General features: G+C 72.4%; 2 protein-coding genes across 2 annotated transcripts; one reads left to right on the top strand and one right to left on the bottom strand.

The window, feature by feature from the left end:
• Positions 1-5,364: 5,364 nt before the first annotated feature.
• On the bottom strand, positions 5,365-5,679 carry AURANDRAFT_22188 (hypothetical protein; the record flags this gene model as incomplete). The annotated part of the gene is made up of 1 exon (XM_009036352.1): positions 5,365-5,679. A coding segment is annotated over one exon (315 nt), but the record flags the coding sequence as incomplete, so codon positions are not given.
• Positions 5,680-10,915: 5,236 nt separating this feature from the next.
• Positions 10,916-11,723, top strand: AURANDRAFT_59913 (hypothetical protein; the record flags this gene model as incomplete). The annotated part of the gene is made up of 1 exon (XM_009036067.1): positions 10,916-11,723. A coding segment is annotated over one exon (783 nt), but the record flags the coding sequence as incomplete, so codon positions are not given.
• Positions 11,724-14,713: the final 2,990 nt, after the last annotated feature.

Genomic DNA, 14,713 nt, shown 5'->3' on the forward strand with positions numbered 1-14,713 from the left:
CCGAGCGGTTGCGCGAGTTTGCGCCGAGCACGACGTTCGCGTCCGCCGAGCGTTGCAGGTCGTCCGCGCCCGCTAGGAGTCATTCCCGATCGCTTCGTGGAGATATTTGGCCGCGAAATCGATCAAGTCCGGGGGCACGGACCGCGGCCCCCGCGCGCCGGCCGCCGCAGAGCGGCGCCCGAAACCGCCGCCGAAACGGGTTCTGGGGTCATGAACGGCGATGTGGCGGATTTGACGTGATCTGTCGGGCCACGGCTCACCCGTAGTGATAGACGAGCTGCACGAGCCACTTCGCCGACGGGAACTCGCGCAGATCTAGCCGCGGTCCGCGCCTCGAACGTGTCGTCGGGACCCGTCTTCGGCCGCGCGCCGCACCACGACCACGGCCTCGGCCGACGCAGTTGAGCGCGCGCCGCATCTATGCGCAACATGGACGGACCGCCGCGACGGTTTACGGACCCGCGGCGACCTCCGGACGCGTCCAGCGCCGCCCGCTGCTCGGCCGCTCCCGCAGGCGGTTTCCGAGGCCGTGTGCGCCGTCGCGCGCACGCCGTTTCCAGCGCTCAAAAGTGGCACGCGACCGCGCAGGGACTAGTAGACGCGGACGGAAGCGGCGCGGGGGTCACAGGCGGCCTCATACGGCCTGTGGCGCGGCGCGAAGGCCATATTGAGGCTAATCGTCCGAGAGGTTTGGGTGTGGGGAGAGCTTTTGAACGAGTCAGTGATGCTCTGCAACGAGCTGCCCCGACTTGGCGCCGAGCGGAGAAGCTGCCCGGCCGCGGCGGTCGTGGCAGTCGCGATGGCCCCAGCCGGGCTGGCGTGGCTGGCGACGGCCTGCATGTTCGTCGCCGCCGCGGCGCAGGGCCGGGCCTGGGGCAAGGGCAGCTGGGCCGCGGCCCACGGCTTCGCGAACCGCAGCGCCTACCAGGCCCAGGCGCCGGTCTGCGATTTCTACGCCGGCGGCCACTGCTACACGCTCTGGGGCGAGGCGCTGAGCATCGACTCCATGGAGCTCAAGTGCCAGGCCGACGTCGGCGGCCACCTCGCCATCGTCGAGACGAGGGAGCAGTACGTCGCCGTGCGCGACTTCCTCGACGACCGCGTCGACGACGAGGGCGTCGCGGTCCGCGTCGGCGCCTACAAGCTCGGCGAGCGCGTCCGCCCGCGCCTTCTTCTTCGAGCGATGTCACACACACGCACATCTTTTTTAGGAACTCGGCCTGGAAGTGGCGCGACGGGTCGAAGACGTTCTTCAAGAAGGTGCAGGAGGACAGCAGCAGCAACCACGGCTGCGGCTTCCTCTGGCTCTTCCCCTGCGACTGGCACGAGGGCTGCGCCATCTGGTGGCAGGACGACCCGTCCCAGCCCCTCTTCGACTTCCAGTGCCACGACGCGGCGTCGGGCTACTCGAACCTCTACCTCTGCTCGCACGATAAAGTCCCCTCGCCCGCGCCGACACCGCGGCCCAGCGGCGTCCCGACGCCGGCGCCGCAGGCGGAGAAGACCGACGACGACGACGACGGGTTCCTGGGCGTCTCCGCGGCGGGCGTCGACTCGCGGACGGGCGCCGTCGCGGGCCTGGCCGTCGTCTTCGCGTCTTTGGCGCTCTACGGCGCCGCGCGCTGCCTCCGGGGCGGCAAGCGGCGCCGGCAGGAGCCCGTCGTCGCGCGCGTCGCGGGCCTGGCGCACGTCGCCGAGGCCGTGCCGACGAGCGACGCCACGGAGCTCGAGATGGCGCAGGTGACGTCGCTCCTCCCCGACGACGGCAGTTCGGGGAAAGACCCGCCGCTCTGCGAGGCGACGGCCGTGACGACGGCCCTGCCCGTGGGCTACAGCCCCCTCGGGCTCGGCCCGCCCCTCCGCGCGCCGCGGCGGCCGCCGGACCTGCCGCGGCCGCCGGGCGTCGTCGCCGCGGCGTCGGCGGGCGGAGGCGCCGCGCCGCCGGAGCCCGAGGCCGCGCCGGACGCCGCGTCGCCCGCACCGCCGGAGCCCGAGAGCTCCGCGCCGGAAGCCGAGCCGACGCCGCCGCCGCCGCCCGAGGAGGCTCCCGCGACAGAGGAGGCAGCGGCTCCCGCGCCGGAGGACGATCCGGAGCGAGCGGCTCCGACGCCACCAGCGGAGCAACCTACGCCGACAGAGGAGCAAGCGGCTCCCGCGCCACCAGAGCAACAATCGGTCCCCGCGCCACCACCGCCGGAGCAAGCGGCTCCGACGCCACCGGAGGACGAGGCGGCTTCGACGCCGCTCGAGGCGGCTCCCGCGCCGCCGGAGGACGAGGCGGAGACCGCGCCGCCGGAGGACGAGGCGGAGACCGCGCCGCCGGAGGACGAGGACGCTCCCGCGCCGCCGCCAGAGGCCGCCGCGCCGCCGCCGGCAGCGCCGGAGGCGGCCGACCCCCCGCTCGAACCCGACGACGACGAGAGGAGTCGGCCACCCGACGACGCCGCGACGGGGCTCCTCTCCTAACGATGTTTGTTGCATCTAGCCGATGTCCGTTACGACGTTCGCGTAGACGGGCCGCGACTGGACGCCGTTGTCGTGGAGAAAAAGTCCGAAGGCCGCGAGCGGGCGATCCAGATCCGTGTCGCGCACGGCGCCGTATTTCGCGGGGAGGAAGCCGCCGCGCAGGTAGGTGCCGACCTTGCCCGCGGCGCGCTTCACGAAGCCGAGCTTCGGGGCCTTGGTCGCGGGGCCGAAGTGGATCGTCACAGTGGCCTCGTCGCAGCGCGACCGCCGCGCGGAGAGCACGCGGGCCACGAGCTTGCGCAGGAAGCGGACCGTCGCCGTCTTCTCGTCGATCTTGAACGTGAGCCAGTCGTCGAGCTCCGGGCCCATGGTCTGCACGACGACGCGGCCCTCCAACGCCGTCGGCGCGTCGCGCAAACCGCGCGTCGACACGGACGCGACCGCGCCGCCGCCGCCGAGGACCTCGACGGCGTCGCCGGAGGCGGCGTCGACGCCGCCCGTCGGGAAGCGGACGAAGGGCCGCGCGTCGCGCGGCACGCCCGAGAACGCCACCCCGAGATCCCTCGCGCCGAGGAAGAAGCGGAGCTCGCCGCCGAAGCCCAGGCTGAGGCCCACGCGCTCCCCGGCGCCGTAGCGATACCCGTAGGCGACGGCGCCGTCGACGCCGTCGTCGCAGCGCCGCTTCGCCACGGCCCGCCCGGCGCCGTCGACGAACCACTCGCGGATCTCGCCCCGCACCGTCGCGGCGACGCCGACGTGGAGCTCGAGGCTCCGCATGGCGGCGATTCGCACGCGAAACAGGAAGTAGGGGCTGAGGGCCTGGGGCACGTAGACGACGCGGCCGAGCGACATCCACCGCGGGTCCGCCACGAGCGAGTTCCCGCGGATCGCGACGCCGCGCGCGGGAAACGCCGGCGGCGCGGCGCAGGTAAGGTACGCGGACTCGAAGGCGCGGGCGCCGTCGCGCGCGCCGAAGCGCCGAAGGTGACGGCGGAGGTCCTTGCAGGACGAGGCGGCGCCGTGCACGGCGCCGACGTCCAACAGGATCCAGATGCTGTCGAGCAGCTCCTGCGGCAGCACGAGGAGGGGTGTCGGCTTTCGCACGCGCGGCGGCGCCGACGTCGAAGCCCGGGACCGCGGTGGTCGCGCAAGTGCCCGGCGCGGCGGCGCCGAGCGGCCCCGGCGGGTGAGCATCCCGTCAGAGAAGGATTCTCAAAGGCACAACCATGCCTTGCACTGTGTCGAGTGCATGAGCCGGTCGTGCCGAAGGGGCCCCTAGGCAACGTTGCGTCTTGCAGACGCGGCCTTACGCGGGAGACGCGAGTTCCGGGACGCGGCAGGACGCGGCCAAGACGCCCCGGGACGCGGCCGAGACGCGCCGGAGACGCGGGACGCGGCCGGGACGCGAAAAAAAAGACGCCAGAGACCACCCCAGGACCGAACCCACGACACAGTGCACGACCACGAAAGACGACCCCGGGACCGAAGCCAGACCCGCGGGACGCGAGAGACGCGCGAGAGACGCAGCCCAGACGCGGGACGCCGGCCCAGACGCCGGCCAGACGCCGCCAGACGCGGCCGAGACGCCCCAGACGCGGCCAAGACGCGACTTCCGAGACGCGCCGGAGACGCCGGAGGACCTGGCGGAGACTGCCCGGGGACTTAGCGAAAGACGCCCAGACCGCGCGTTGCCTAGGGGCCCCTTGCCGAGCAATTGCAATTCAACGACGCCGCATGCCCCTCAACACTGCCTCCGGCACATACAAGCAAGTTACTTTCTCAGCTGATGTCGACGTCGACGCTCGCGTAGATGGGCCGCGACTGGACGCCGTTGTCGAGGAAGGCGACGCGGAAGTCCGCGAGCGGGCGATCGAGGTCCGCGTCGCGCGCCGCTCCGTACGCGTGGCGGCCCGCGCGCGTCGCCGTCGCCGGCGGGGCCGCGCGGGGCTGGAGCAGGGGCCCGAAGTGCATGATGATGCACTCCTCGTCGACGGCGGAGCCCTGGCGCTCCGCGAGCGCCGCGGCGACGCGCGAGCGGAGGAAGCGGACCGTCGCGGTGCGCGGGGACAGCCCGTTGCCGGGCGCGAACGCCTTGAACGAGAGCCAGTCGTCGAGCTCGGGCCCCATGAGCTGGACGACGAGGTGGCCGTCGATGGCGCTCGGCGCGTCGCGGGCGCCGTCCGGCGACGTGCGGACGAAATCGCCCTCGCGGCCGTCCAAGATCTCGACCGCGTCGCCGCTCTCGCCCGAGTTGCCACCCGTGGGGAAGCGCACGAAGGGCCGCGCGTCCCGCGGCACGCCCGAGAACGCCACCCCGAGATCCTTGGACCCGAGGAAGAAGCGCAGGGCGCCGCCGCCGAGGCAGAGGCCCACGCGCTCGCCGGCGCCGAAGCGGTGCCCGTAGGCGAACGCGACGTCCGAGCGCACCGAGTGGTCGCCCCGGATCTTGACGACCGCGCGGCCGGCGCCGTCGACGAACCACTCCTTCGTCCGGCCGCCCGCGTCCGCGGCGACGCCGATCTCGAGCGTCAGGGACCGCATCGCGCGGACCCTGACCCGGAACATGAAGTAGGGGCTCAGCGCGACGGGCACGTCGACGACGCGGCCGAGCGACATCCACCGCGGGTTCGCCGCGAGGACGCCGCCGGCGATCGCGACGCCCCGCGTCGGCGACGGCGCCGGCTCCGCCGCGTGGCAGGGCAGGTAGCGGCCGTCGCCGAAGCGCCGCGCGTGCCGGAGCAGGCCGTCGCAGACCGCCGCCGCCGCGTGCACGCCCGCGACGTCCAGGAGGACCCAGACGCGGTCGAGCAGATCCGTCGGCAGGGCCGCGAGGGCATCTCCGAGCGCGTCCGGCTCCGCGGCGTCGCCCACGGTGGCCGCGTCGTCGGGCTCGTCGCAGAGCGTGCCGATCGCGTAGTCGCGCAGCATCTTCGTCTGGTGCTTGTCGTGCGTCTCCGCGAACTCGTCGGTGCAGTCCGACCCGAGCACGCGTTCGATGGCCAACGCCGTCGACGTGGACCCGCCGAAACTCCACCCCGGGTGGTTCTGCACGAAGTTCGTGATGTCGTAGACGACGCCGTCGACGACGATCCAGCCGTCGTCCCGCGTCGCGTGCTTCGCGACCTCGCTCAGGGGGATCTCCGCTTGTGTTGTGGGCGGCCGGCTGGGCCGCTGCGCCGCCGTGACCGAGCTCACGGGCCGCAGACGGATCATGGCTCGACGAACTCGGCGTCTGCGTCGCGACGCTCCTCAATGACGAGGCGCCCGTCGGCTCGCACGTGAGCCCACGAACGAGCTTGCGCCGCTCGCCGAAGGCATCTTGGGCCAGGTTGACAAGCGCACCGCCGCCTGCTCGTCGTCGTTCGCGGCCGGCACACCCAATGCGCCTCCCGTCGCTCCTCCTCGTCTCCACGACGGCCAACGCGCTCTTCGTCGCCGCGCCGCGGCGGTCCACGCATCTCCGCTCGTCCGCCGACGACGGCGGCCAGAGCCTCGAGGGCCTCGAGAGCGAGTACTGGAATTCGCTGTCGTCGACGGAGAAGACCATCCTCACCAAGAGCCGCGCCGGCGGCGAGTACCTCAAGCTCGGCCAGCTCGAGGACGCGCTCGCGTGCTACGACGTCGCGCAGGACCTGAGCGGCAACGACCGCTACGAGTGGCACCGGGGCCTGGCGCTCTTCTACCTCGGCCGCGAGGGCGACGCCGCGGCGGACCTGCTCGCGAACGCGGCGCGCTTCGAGGCGCGCTTCGACGAGCCGGCGACGGAGGAGCGCATCTTCGCGGCCGCGGCCGCGATGCGGTCCGCGCCGGCGGCGCCGCCGCGCGTCGCCGAGTCGCCGCTCCGCGAGTCGCGGCCGGTGCTCCGCGCGGCGCGGGACCTCTTCTTCGCCGGCGGGGGCGACGCGCCGACCATGGCCTGGAAGCTCGACGAGCTCAAGGCCGCCTGCCGGTCCCGGGGCCTCAAGGTCTCCGGCCGGAAGGCCGAGCTCGTGGCGAGGCTCGCCGACGCGCCCGCGGCCGACGCCGGCGACGCCGTCGCCAGGGCCTTCGACTCGCTGCGCACGCTCTGCGCCGCGGCGACGGCCGGCGATCCGCTCCGGCGCCGGCTCTTCGGCCACTTTTACGCGGGCCTCTACCACGAGGCGGACGGCGACGAGACGCGCGCCGCGGCGCACATCGCCCTCGCGCACCGGCGCGCGGGCGAGGAGGCGGCCGACGACCTCACGGTGAAGCTGCCGCAGATCCACGCGGACGCGCGGGGCTGGGTCCTCGGCGACGTGCCCCCCGCGGACCTCGCGCGCGCGGAGACGTTCCAGTAACTCGCCGGCGCGGAACATCTCGGAGACGTTCCAGTAGGACTTAAAACTCGCCGGCGCCGAACATCTTCGCGCCGCCGGCGTGGTAGGTCGGGTACCGCAGGGTCGGCATGCCCAGCGCCCGCTTCAGGGCCGCGTTGCGGCCCCGGGCCGCGCGGTGGGCCCGCGGTCCGGTCGGCGCGGTCCGGTTCGCGCAGAAGGCCGCCGCGTCGTCGCCCTTGTGCTGCCCAGGCACCGAGAAGGCGTTCTACGACAAGGAGCGGCCGACGTACGCGCGCTTCGCGACCGCGGGCGGGACCGCGCTGCGCCTCGAGCTCGTCGACGTCTTCTCCGACGACGTCGTCTACCGCCACGCCTTCGGCGACGGCGACGCGGTGGCCTGGGACGGCGAGGACTCCAAGTCCAAGGGCCTCGCCGTCGACGCGACGGTCGACGCGACGATCGCGACGGAGGACTGGGCGGCCTTCGAGTCCGTCCAGGCCTTTTTGAGCAACAAGAACGTCGACGACGACGCCGGCGGCCAGATCCTCGACGACCTCGCGTACTACCTGCCCGCGTCGACGCGCGTGCGCTACGACCGGCGCCTCGCGCGCGGCGCGATCGGTGACCCCAACGTCGTCGGCGGCGTCGTGGCCTTCTGCGCCTACCAGCCCGACTCGTCGAAGATCCGCATCGCGCTCTGCGCGGAGATCGGCCTCACGGACGGCGCGCTCGCGAGCGTCGCGGTCGTTCCCACGCCGAACGCGTCGACGGGCGTGAGCCTCGACGAGGTCCACCTCGACGCCTTCAAGCCCCTGGGCCCGAACACGTACGTCGTCTCGGGCAACAACAAGGACAAGGGCTCGGGCTTCACCTACAAGTGGGAGGGCGACGCGTTGACGCCGACGCAGGACGACTACGACGTCGACTCGCACGACGTCCAGGTCGACTGCGAGCACAGCGACCAGCTCTGGGTGCCGTCGTCGAACGCGACCTTCAGCATCAGCCAGGTGCGGCGCGACACGGGCGAGACGATCCGCGCGCTCCGCTTCGACGACGTCGACGGCGTCTCCGTCGAGGACTTCTGCGAGGACGTGAACCACGCCCAGGTCGTCGGCCAGAACGAGTTCGCCATCCTCTCGTGCCGCCTCAGCGACTCCATCGTCAAGCTCCGGCTCGACGACGGCAGCGTCGAGTGGGTTTTAGGGGGCAACGAGGGCCAGTTCGCGCTCGTCGACGCCGACGGCGAGGCGTTCCCCCCGGGCGCCAAGCTCTGGTACGGCCAGCACAACGTCGAGTACGTCGGCGACGGCCTCATCTACATGTTCGACAACCAGTTCAACAAGACGACGAACTCGCGCGCGATCGCGGTCCGGGTCGACGAGGCCGCGAAGGTCGCGACGGTCGAGTGGGAGTACACCTTCGGCGAGGGCGCCGCCTACCCGACGGGCTACTCCAAGGTCTTCGGCGACCACGACCGCCTCCCGACGTCCAACCACCTCGCGGTCTGGTGGCCCGGCAACAACACGGCCTTCCGAGACGGCGCGAACGCCGAGATCCTCGAGCTCACCGACGACAAGGCGCACGTCCTCGAGATCGACATCTACGGCGAGACCGACGTCCTCTCGACCATGTACAAGAACTGGAAGATCTACGCCGTCGAGCGCGTCTACGCGCGGCCCCTCGTGTGGGACGCGCGCTGCGACGGCGACGAACTCTCCGCGAAGACCGTCAACACCTACAAGGAGAGCCACCTCCGCAACGGCACCCTCGAGTTCCTCGACGCCACGGGCGCCGTCGTCGCCAGCGAGGCCTTCCAATGGGACGCCTTCTGGAGCCCGACGACGTCGCCGCGCCGCCCGCGGCCGCCGTCGACGCCGGGGCCGCGAGCCTCCGCGTCCTCAACCAGCACGGCCAGACCTCGCGGGCCCTCCCGATCTCCTGCTAGGCTGTCCTCTTTATGTTTAACCTCTTGAATGTCGATCCGCCCCCTCACGCCGCCGCCGCGTCGTCGATCTCGTCGTGGACGTCGAAGGTCGCGACGGGCGACGCGTTCTGGACGTAGAAGGTCTGGCGGTGGGGCACGTAGGCCGGCGGCTTCTCGAAGGGCGCGTTGATCTTGTCGAGCTGGACGCTGTCGAAGATCTTGACGTCCGCGTTCGCGAGGGCCACGGCCAGCGTCCTCCGGCCTGGGCAGCACAAGGGTGATTCAACGTCGCGTCAACGTGAGTGTTCCGCGCGCGCGCGTTACGAAAAACACATCCACGCTTCGAGACCGTTCCGAGGGATGATCGCTCGTCCAAAAATCAGCCGAAACGAGTGGAAAACGGCCGAGATCGGAGCCTTTGAAGTTGGGAATTTCGCTCTCTTGTGCTGCCCGTCCTCCGGCGGTCGCAGGCGGCCCGCCAGTCCCTGTCCGCCGCGTCGACGGCGTCGATGAAGTAGTTCGGGTCCTGGATGGACTTGAGCGGCTCCGCGCGCCAGAGGTGGCGGTGGAGCACCGCGCCGATGGGCAGCGCGCGCGTCGGGTCCTCGGCGACGCGCGCGTCGACGATGTGCGCGTCGTCGGGCAGGATGTGGTCGTCGAAGAAGATCTGGTGCACGCGCACGTCGCCGACCTCGACGAAGAGGGGCTTGCCGCCCCGGGCCGTCGCGCCGCTCCGCTCCCACCCGGAGAACGAGTCGCGGAGCGCGAGGGTCGTCCGCTCGTTCGGGTCGTGGAGCAGGCTCCGCAGCGCGTCGCGCGCGGCCTCGGGCGTCGCGTAGACGGACGTGACGGCGTCGCCTTTTGTTTCTTCGTACCAGGCGAGCGCGTCCGCGACGGTCGCCGACCGCGCGGGCGGCGGCTGGTCGAGCGTGCCGAGGATGAGCGCGACGCCGTCGCCGCCGTCGCGGAAAAAGGTGCCGCAGCCCGGCGCGCCGTCGCAGACCTTGATGCGCATGTCGACGTCGCCGTCGGACCCGTCGAGGACGATGTCCTCGTCGCCGGGGAACCTACCGGATGCGTCGGTGGTTCCATCGTGTTCCCGGTCAAAAGCTCTCGTACGTCGTCGCGGCCGCGGGACGCCGCGGCGCGCTCGGAGTGCGCGTTCCGGCAGAGGTCGTTGAACTCGTCGGCGATCTTCCCGAGATCCTTCCCGAAGGTCCGGAACGTCACGGAGAAGGACCGCCGCCGCTTCTTGAGTTGGCGCAGGCAGTGGAGGAAGGACTGGAGGAGCAGGGTCCGCGTCGGGAGCTGCGCGCGCAGGAGGTCCATGTTCTCCGCGAGGGAGTGGCCCGGCGCGCCCTCGCCCACGAAGCCCCGCAGCAGCTTTCGCCGCGCGTCCTTGCAGCCCCGGACGTCGTCGGTGATGGGGATGCTCGCCGTGACGAAGGACGAGTAGGTGACCGCGGCGTCGTTCAACGGCGGCTTCTCCGGCCCGACGACCGCGGCGGGGTCCAGCGTCCACGTGCCGTCCTCCACGGACCCCCAGGCGTTGTTCGCTAAAACCGTCGCGAGCATGGCGTCGGCGTCGCTGCCCGTGGCCGAGTCGAGCATAAGCACGGTTTGATTTACGTCGAAGTTGAGGACGAGATGCGGCAGGTGGGCCGCGTCCGGCGCCGGCGGCGCCCGCAGCAGGCTCGCGAACTCGTCGGGCTGGATCTCGCCGTCGCCGTTGGCGTCGCACTCGCGGATGAGGGCGTTGACGGCGTCGACGTCCAGCGACGCGTCGCCTAAACGCAGCAAAGCCACGAGGAGCTCCGACGCGTCCAGCGCGCCCGACTCGTCGAGGTCCAGGTGGTTGAAGATCTTTTTGAGGTGGTCGCCGGCGCCGGTGCCGCTCAGCAGCGCGCGCGGCGACGCGAGCGCCGCGGCGGCGAGCAGGTCCTTGGCCTGCGACCGCGTCACCTCCTCCTGGCCGACGAAGGCGGCGTCGAAGCGCGTCAGCAGCGGCGTCGGGCACTTTTCCCGGAGCGTCATGATGGGCACCTTCGTCGCCTCATCGGCGAAGCAGCCCTCGAGCGCGTCGGCGCTGGCGGAGGCGGCGGCGCCCATCGACGTCGGGGCAGGCGCTGGATGCGATTGGTGCGGCACCGTAGAAGGATGAAGACTTCATTGAAGTCACTTGTGTTGCTCTCGTAATCGACGTGTACTCGGCTCCGCCAAGCTCGTCGACGCGTGCCATCTCCACGCGCGATGGCTCCCTTCGGCTTCGTCGGCATCGGCATCATGGGCGAGGGCATGGCGACGTGCCTGCTGAACGACGGGCGCAGCCTCGTCGTCTGGAACCGCGACGCGTCCAAGAGCGAGAAGCTCAAGCTGGCCTTCCCGCGGCTCGTCACGGTCGCCGCGACGGCGGCGACGGTCGTCGAGACCTGCGCCGTGACCTTCTCCATGCTCAGCACCCTCGAGGCGTCGCAGGCCGTCTTCCCGGCGCTCGTCGGCGCCGTCAAGGAGGGCAAGAGCATCGTCGACTGCGCGACGCTCACGCCGGAGCGCATGCGCGACATGCGCGGCGCGGTGACGCTCGCCGGCGGCCGCTTCCTCGAGGCGCCCGTGTCCGGGTCCAAGGCGCCGGCGGCCCAGGGCGCCCTCATCTTCCTCTGCGGCGGCGACGCGGCGCTCTACGCGGAGGTCAAGCCGGAGCTCGCCGTCATGGGCAAGGCCGACTTCCTCTTCGGCGACGTCGGCGCGGGCACGAAGATGAAGCTGGTGGTGAACATGGTCATGGGCGACATGATGGTCGCCCTCTCGGAGGGCCTGAGCCTCTGCGGCGCGGCGGGCCTGCCGGGCGACGCCGAGGCCGGCCTGCTCAAGGTGTTGGATTTGGGGATCATGTCCAACGGCATGTTCCGCCTCAAGGGGCCCAAGATGCTCGCGGGCGACCACGCGCCCAACTTCCCCCTGAAGCACGCCCAGAAGGACATGCGCTTCGCGCTGAATCTCGGGGACCAGGTCGGCCAGGCGCTGCCCGTGTCCGCGGCCGCGAACGCCGCGTTCCTCGCCGCGCGCGCGGAAAGCGGCGACGACGACTTCTCCGCGGTCTACGAGCAGCAGAAGGCGGCGAAGTAGGGCCGTAACGCGCCGCGGGGTCGCTCCCGCTATGTACGCAGGGGGGGGGCGATGCTAGGGGACGAGGAGCACCGCGGCGAGGATGGCCGCGGCGAGGAGCACGGGCGCCGCGGTCTTGCAGCCTTGGACGGTCGCCGGGTGCGTGAGGCAGGCCCAGGAGGGCTTCGTGCGCCGCTCGCGGAGGTCCTTGGCGACGCCGTAGACCGTGAGGAAGTAGGACACGCCGAGGCCCTGCCAGGCGGCGTTGAAGGCGTACTCGAGCCACGCCGGCGCGGTCCTCGCGGTCACGAAGTTGTGGTGCACGAGGCCGAGGCCCGCCGCGGCGACGGCGACGGCGGCGACGGCGCCGCGCTTCGGCGTCGCGTCCACGAACACCGTGAAGACGGCGGCCTGGCACAGGACCGTCAAACCGCAGGCGAGGTAGATGACCGTCTCGAGGCGCGCGCGGAGCTCCCGGACCCGGGCCCGCTCGCTGTCGCCGACGTGCGACGCGCCGCCCGCGCCGGCCGTGAGCAGCACGAGGCTCGCGAGCTCGAGCGCGACGACGACGACGGCGAGCGTCGCCGTCGCGTCGAGCAGCACGCCCACGTTCCGCGACTGCGCGATCTCGTCGAGCTCGTCGTGGATCTCGCCTGCGCGAAACTCACATCTTCCACCCGACTTCAACGTGAGCGTATGCGAAGGGCTCGACGCGAGCGCTTCGGCCCTGCTTCGAGAAGAGCGATCGATGCGTCCAAACATCGGCCGAATCGACGTCGACGTGGCCGAGCGAGAGGTTTCCAAAGTGTGGTCGGGACGTCCCAGACCGGCGGTTGAGTTCCACGCGGGATCTCGCGGCGCACGGCGTGGTTCCAGCGCACGAACGCGTGGATCGTGTGCTCGCCGTCGCTCGGCGACGGCTCCATGGCCACGCCCAGCGCGTCCAGGTCGGGCCGGTGGCGGACCGCCTCGCGCGGCCGCGCGCCCCGGCGGCCGCGGACCGCGCCCGCGACCTCGGCGGCCCCCGGGGCCCGCGCGGCCACGGCGACGCCGTCGCCCGCGCCCGACGGCACGAGCGCGTCGCCGCAGTCGACGCCGCCGCGGACGCGCACGGGCACCTGGCCCAGGAAGGCCACGAAGGCCCCCCGCGCGGCGACGGCGCGGTCCACGGGCATGCCCGCGGCCACCGACGGCGACGTCGACACGATCATGCAGGGCCCGTCGCCGGACGTGTCGAGCGTGAGCCGCTGCTCGGGCGACCGGAGCTGGACGACGCTCCCCGGCGGCGGCGCGGCGAGGGCCGGCGGCGCCGGCGCGACCTTGCCGCCGCCGTCCGGCGGCGGCAGCGCGTCGGTGGACCACGCGAACCACTCCGCGTAGTCCGCGGCGTGCGGCGGCGTCGCGAGCTTTCCGTAGACGACGCCGTCGACGTGGACGTCGCCCGCGACGCGCAGGTCCTTGCGGAACGTCACGCAGTCGTCGTCGTCCCCGAGGGAGACCGCGCCCGCCTCCGACGCGCCCTCGCCCGGGGGCGCGTCGGCGGCCGGCGTCGCCCACGCGTGCATGATCGCCGCGTCGCCGAGCGTCGCGATCCGCGCGTCACCGTCGCCGCGCCGCGGGCGCTTGCGCGTCGCCGCGCCCGCCGGCGCCGCCCGGGGCTCCTTGGTGACGAGCGCGTAGAGGCGGCCGCGGTAGCCGTGGGGCACGGACTTGCCCGTCCGCGACGCGACGCCGTCGGGCCCCGCGACCCAGGCGCGCGCGCTCCGGCCCATGGGCCGCGCGACGACGCCCAGACCCGCCACGGGCGACCACCAGATCTCGCTGTTGAGGATGGACTGGAACGTCACGGAGATGTCCGAGGGGCCGCTCGCGCAGTCCTCGACGTCGCCCGCGCGGCAGAGGCGCCGGCAGACGACGTAGCTCAGGGACCGCGCCGGCGCCAGGGGCGACGCGGACGGGCGGCGCGGCAGGCCCTCGAGGGCGACGGGGCTCTCCGCGCGGAGCGCTAAAAGCGCGTGGAACACGTCGGCCAAAGGCGCGGGCTCCGCGAGGCCGCCGCGGAGCTTCGCGACGGTGTCGGCGGCGACGCCCGCGTCCCAGGACACGCCCGCGGCCTCGGGCGAAACGTCCCGGGCGTCCTCGGCGCGCGCGTCCGTCGCCGCCGACGACGCGCCGCCCGACGCGCCGCCGCCCGGCGCGTCGTCGTCGTCGAGGAACTGGAGGATGTCCATGTCGTCGTCGATGGGGAAGTCGTCGAGCCCCGCCTCGAGGTCATTCGATGCGTCGACCACCGTCGTCGTCGTCGGTTCTTTGGCGCTGAAGCGGGGACGCATCGTTCGGCATTCCACGCTCCAAAGGGCTGCCGAAGTTGGCTGGGCGGTTGTTGATAAAGGAAACCTTGGTGCATCGACGGCCGGGAGCTCCGCAGAGGTCTCGGCCAATTCGCGAACCGGAGCGCGCGAACGCTCGCGCGCAACGCGACGGGCCCGCAGCGCGCGACGCGACGACGCGACGCACCCGCAACGCTCATCACAAAGCACACCTGCGACCGAGCAGCATGGACGCCGAGCTCCGCGCGACGCTCGCGGCCCTGGGCCACGTCGTCCACGACGAGGCCGACTGCGTGAAGCGCGTCCGCCGCCTCGGCGTCGAGGAGGTGGACGAGAGCGACGACGACGACTACTTGCGGCCCGACGTCGAGTGGGTCGCGGCGACACTGGCCGGCGAGGGCGACGCGGCCGCGCAGCGGCGGCGCGCGGCGCAGCGCGACCGCGCGGCCGCCGGCGTCGAGATCGGCGTCGACGACGCGCCCGTCGACCTGAGCCGGCCGCTCGAGTCTCGCGCCGACGCGGCGTCGTTCTTCGTCAACGACGTGCGCACGGACAGGCGCGCGGCGCGGTCCATCGAGACGCGCGAGACG

The sequence above is a fragment of the Aureococcus anophagefferens genome, assembly GCF_000186865.1.
Source record: "Aureococcus anophagefferens unplaced genomic scaffold AURANscaffold_4, whole genome shotgun sequence".
NCBI lineage: Eukaryota > Pelagophyceae > Pelagomonadales > Pelagomonadaceae > Aureococcus > Aureococcus anophagefferens.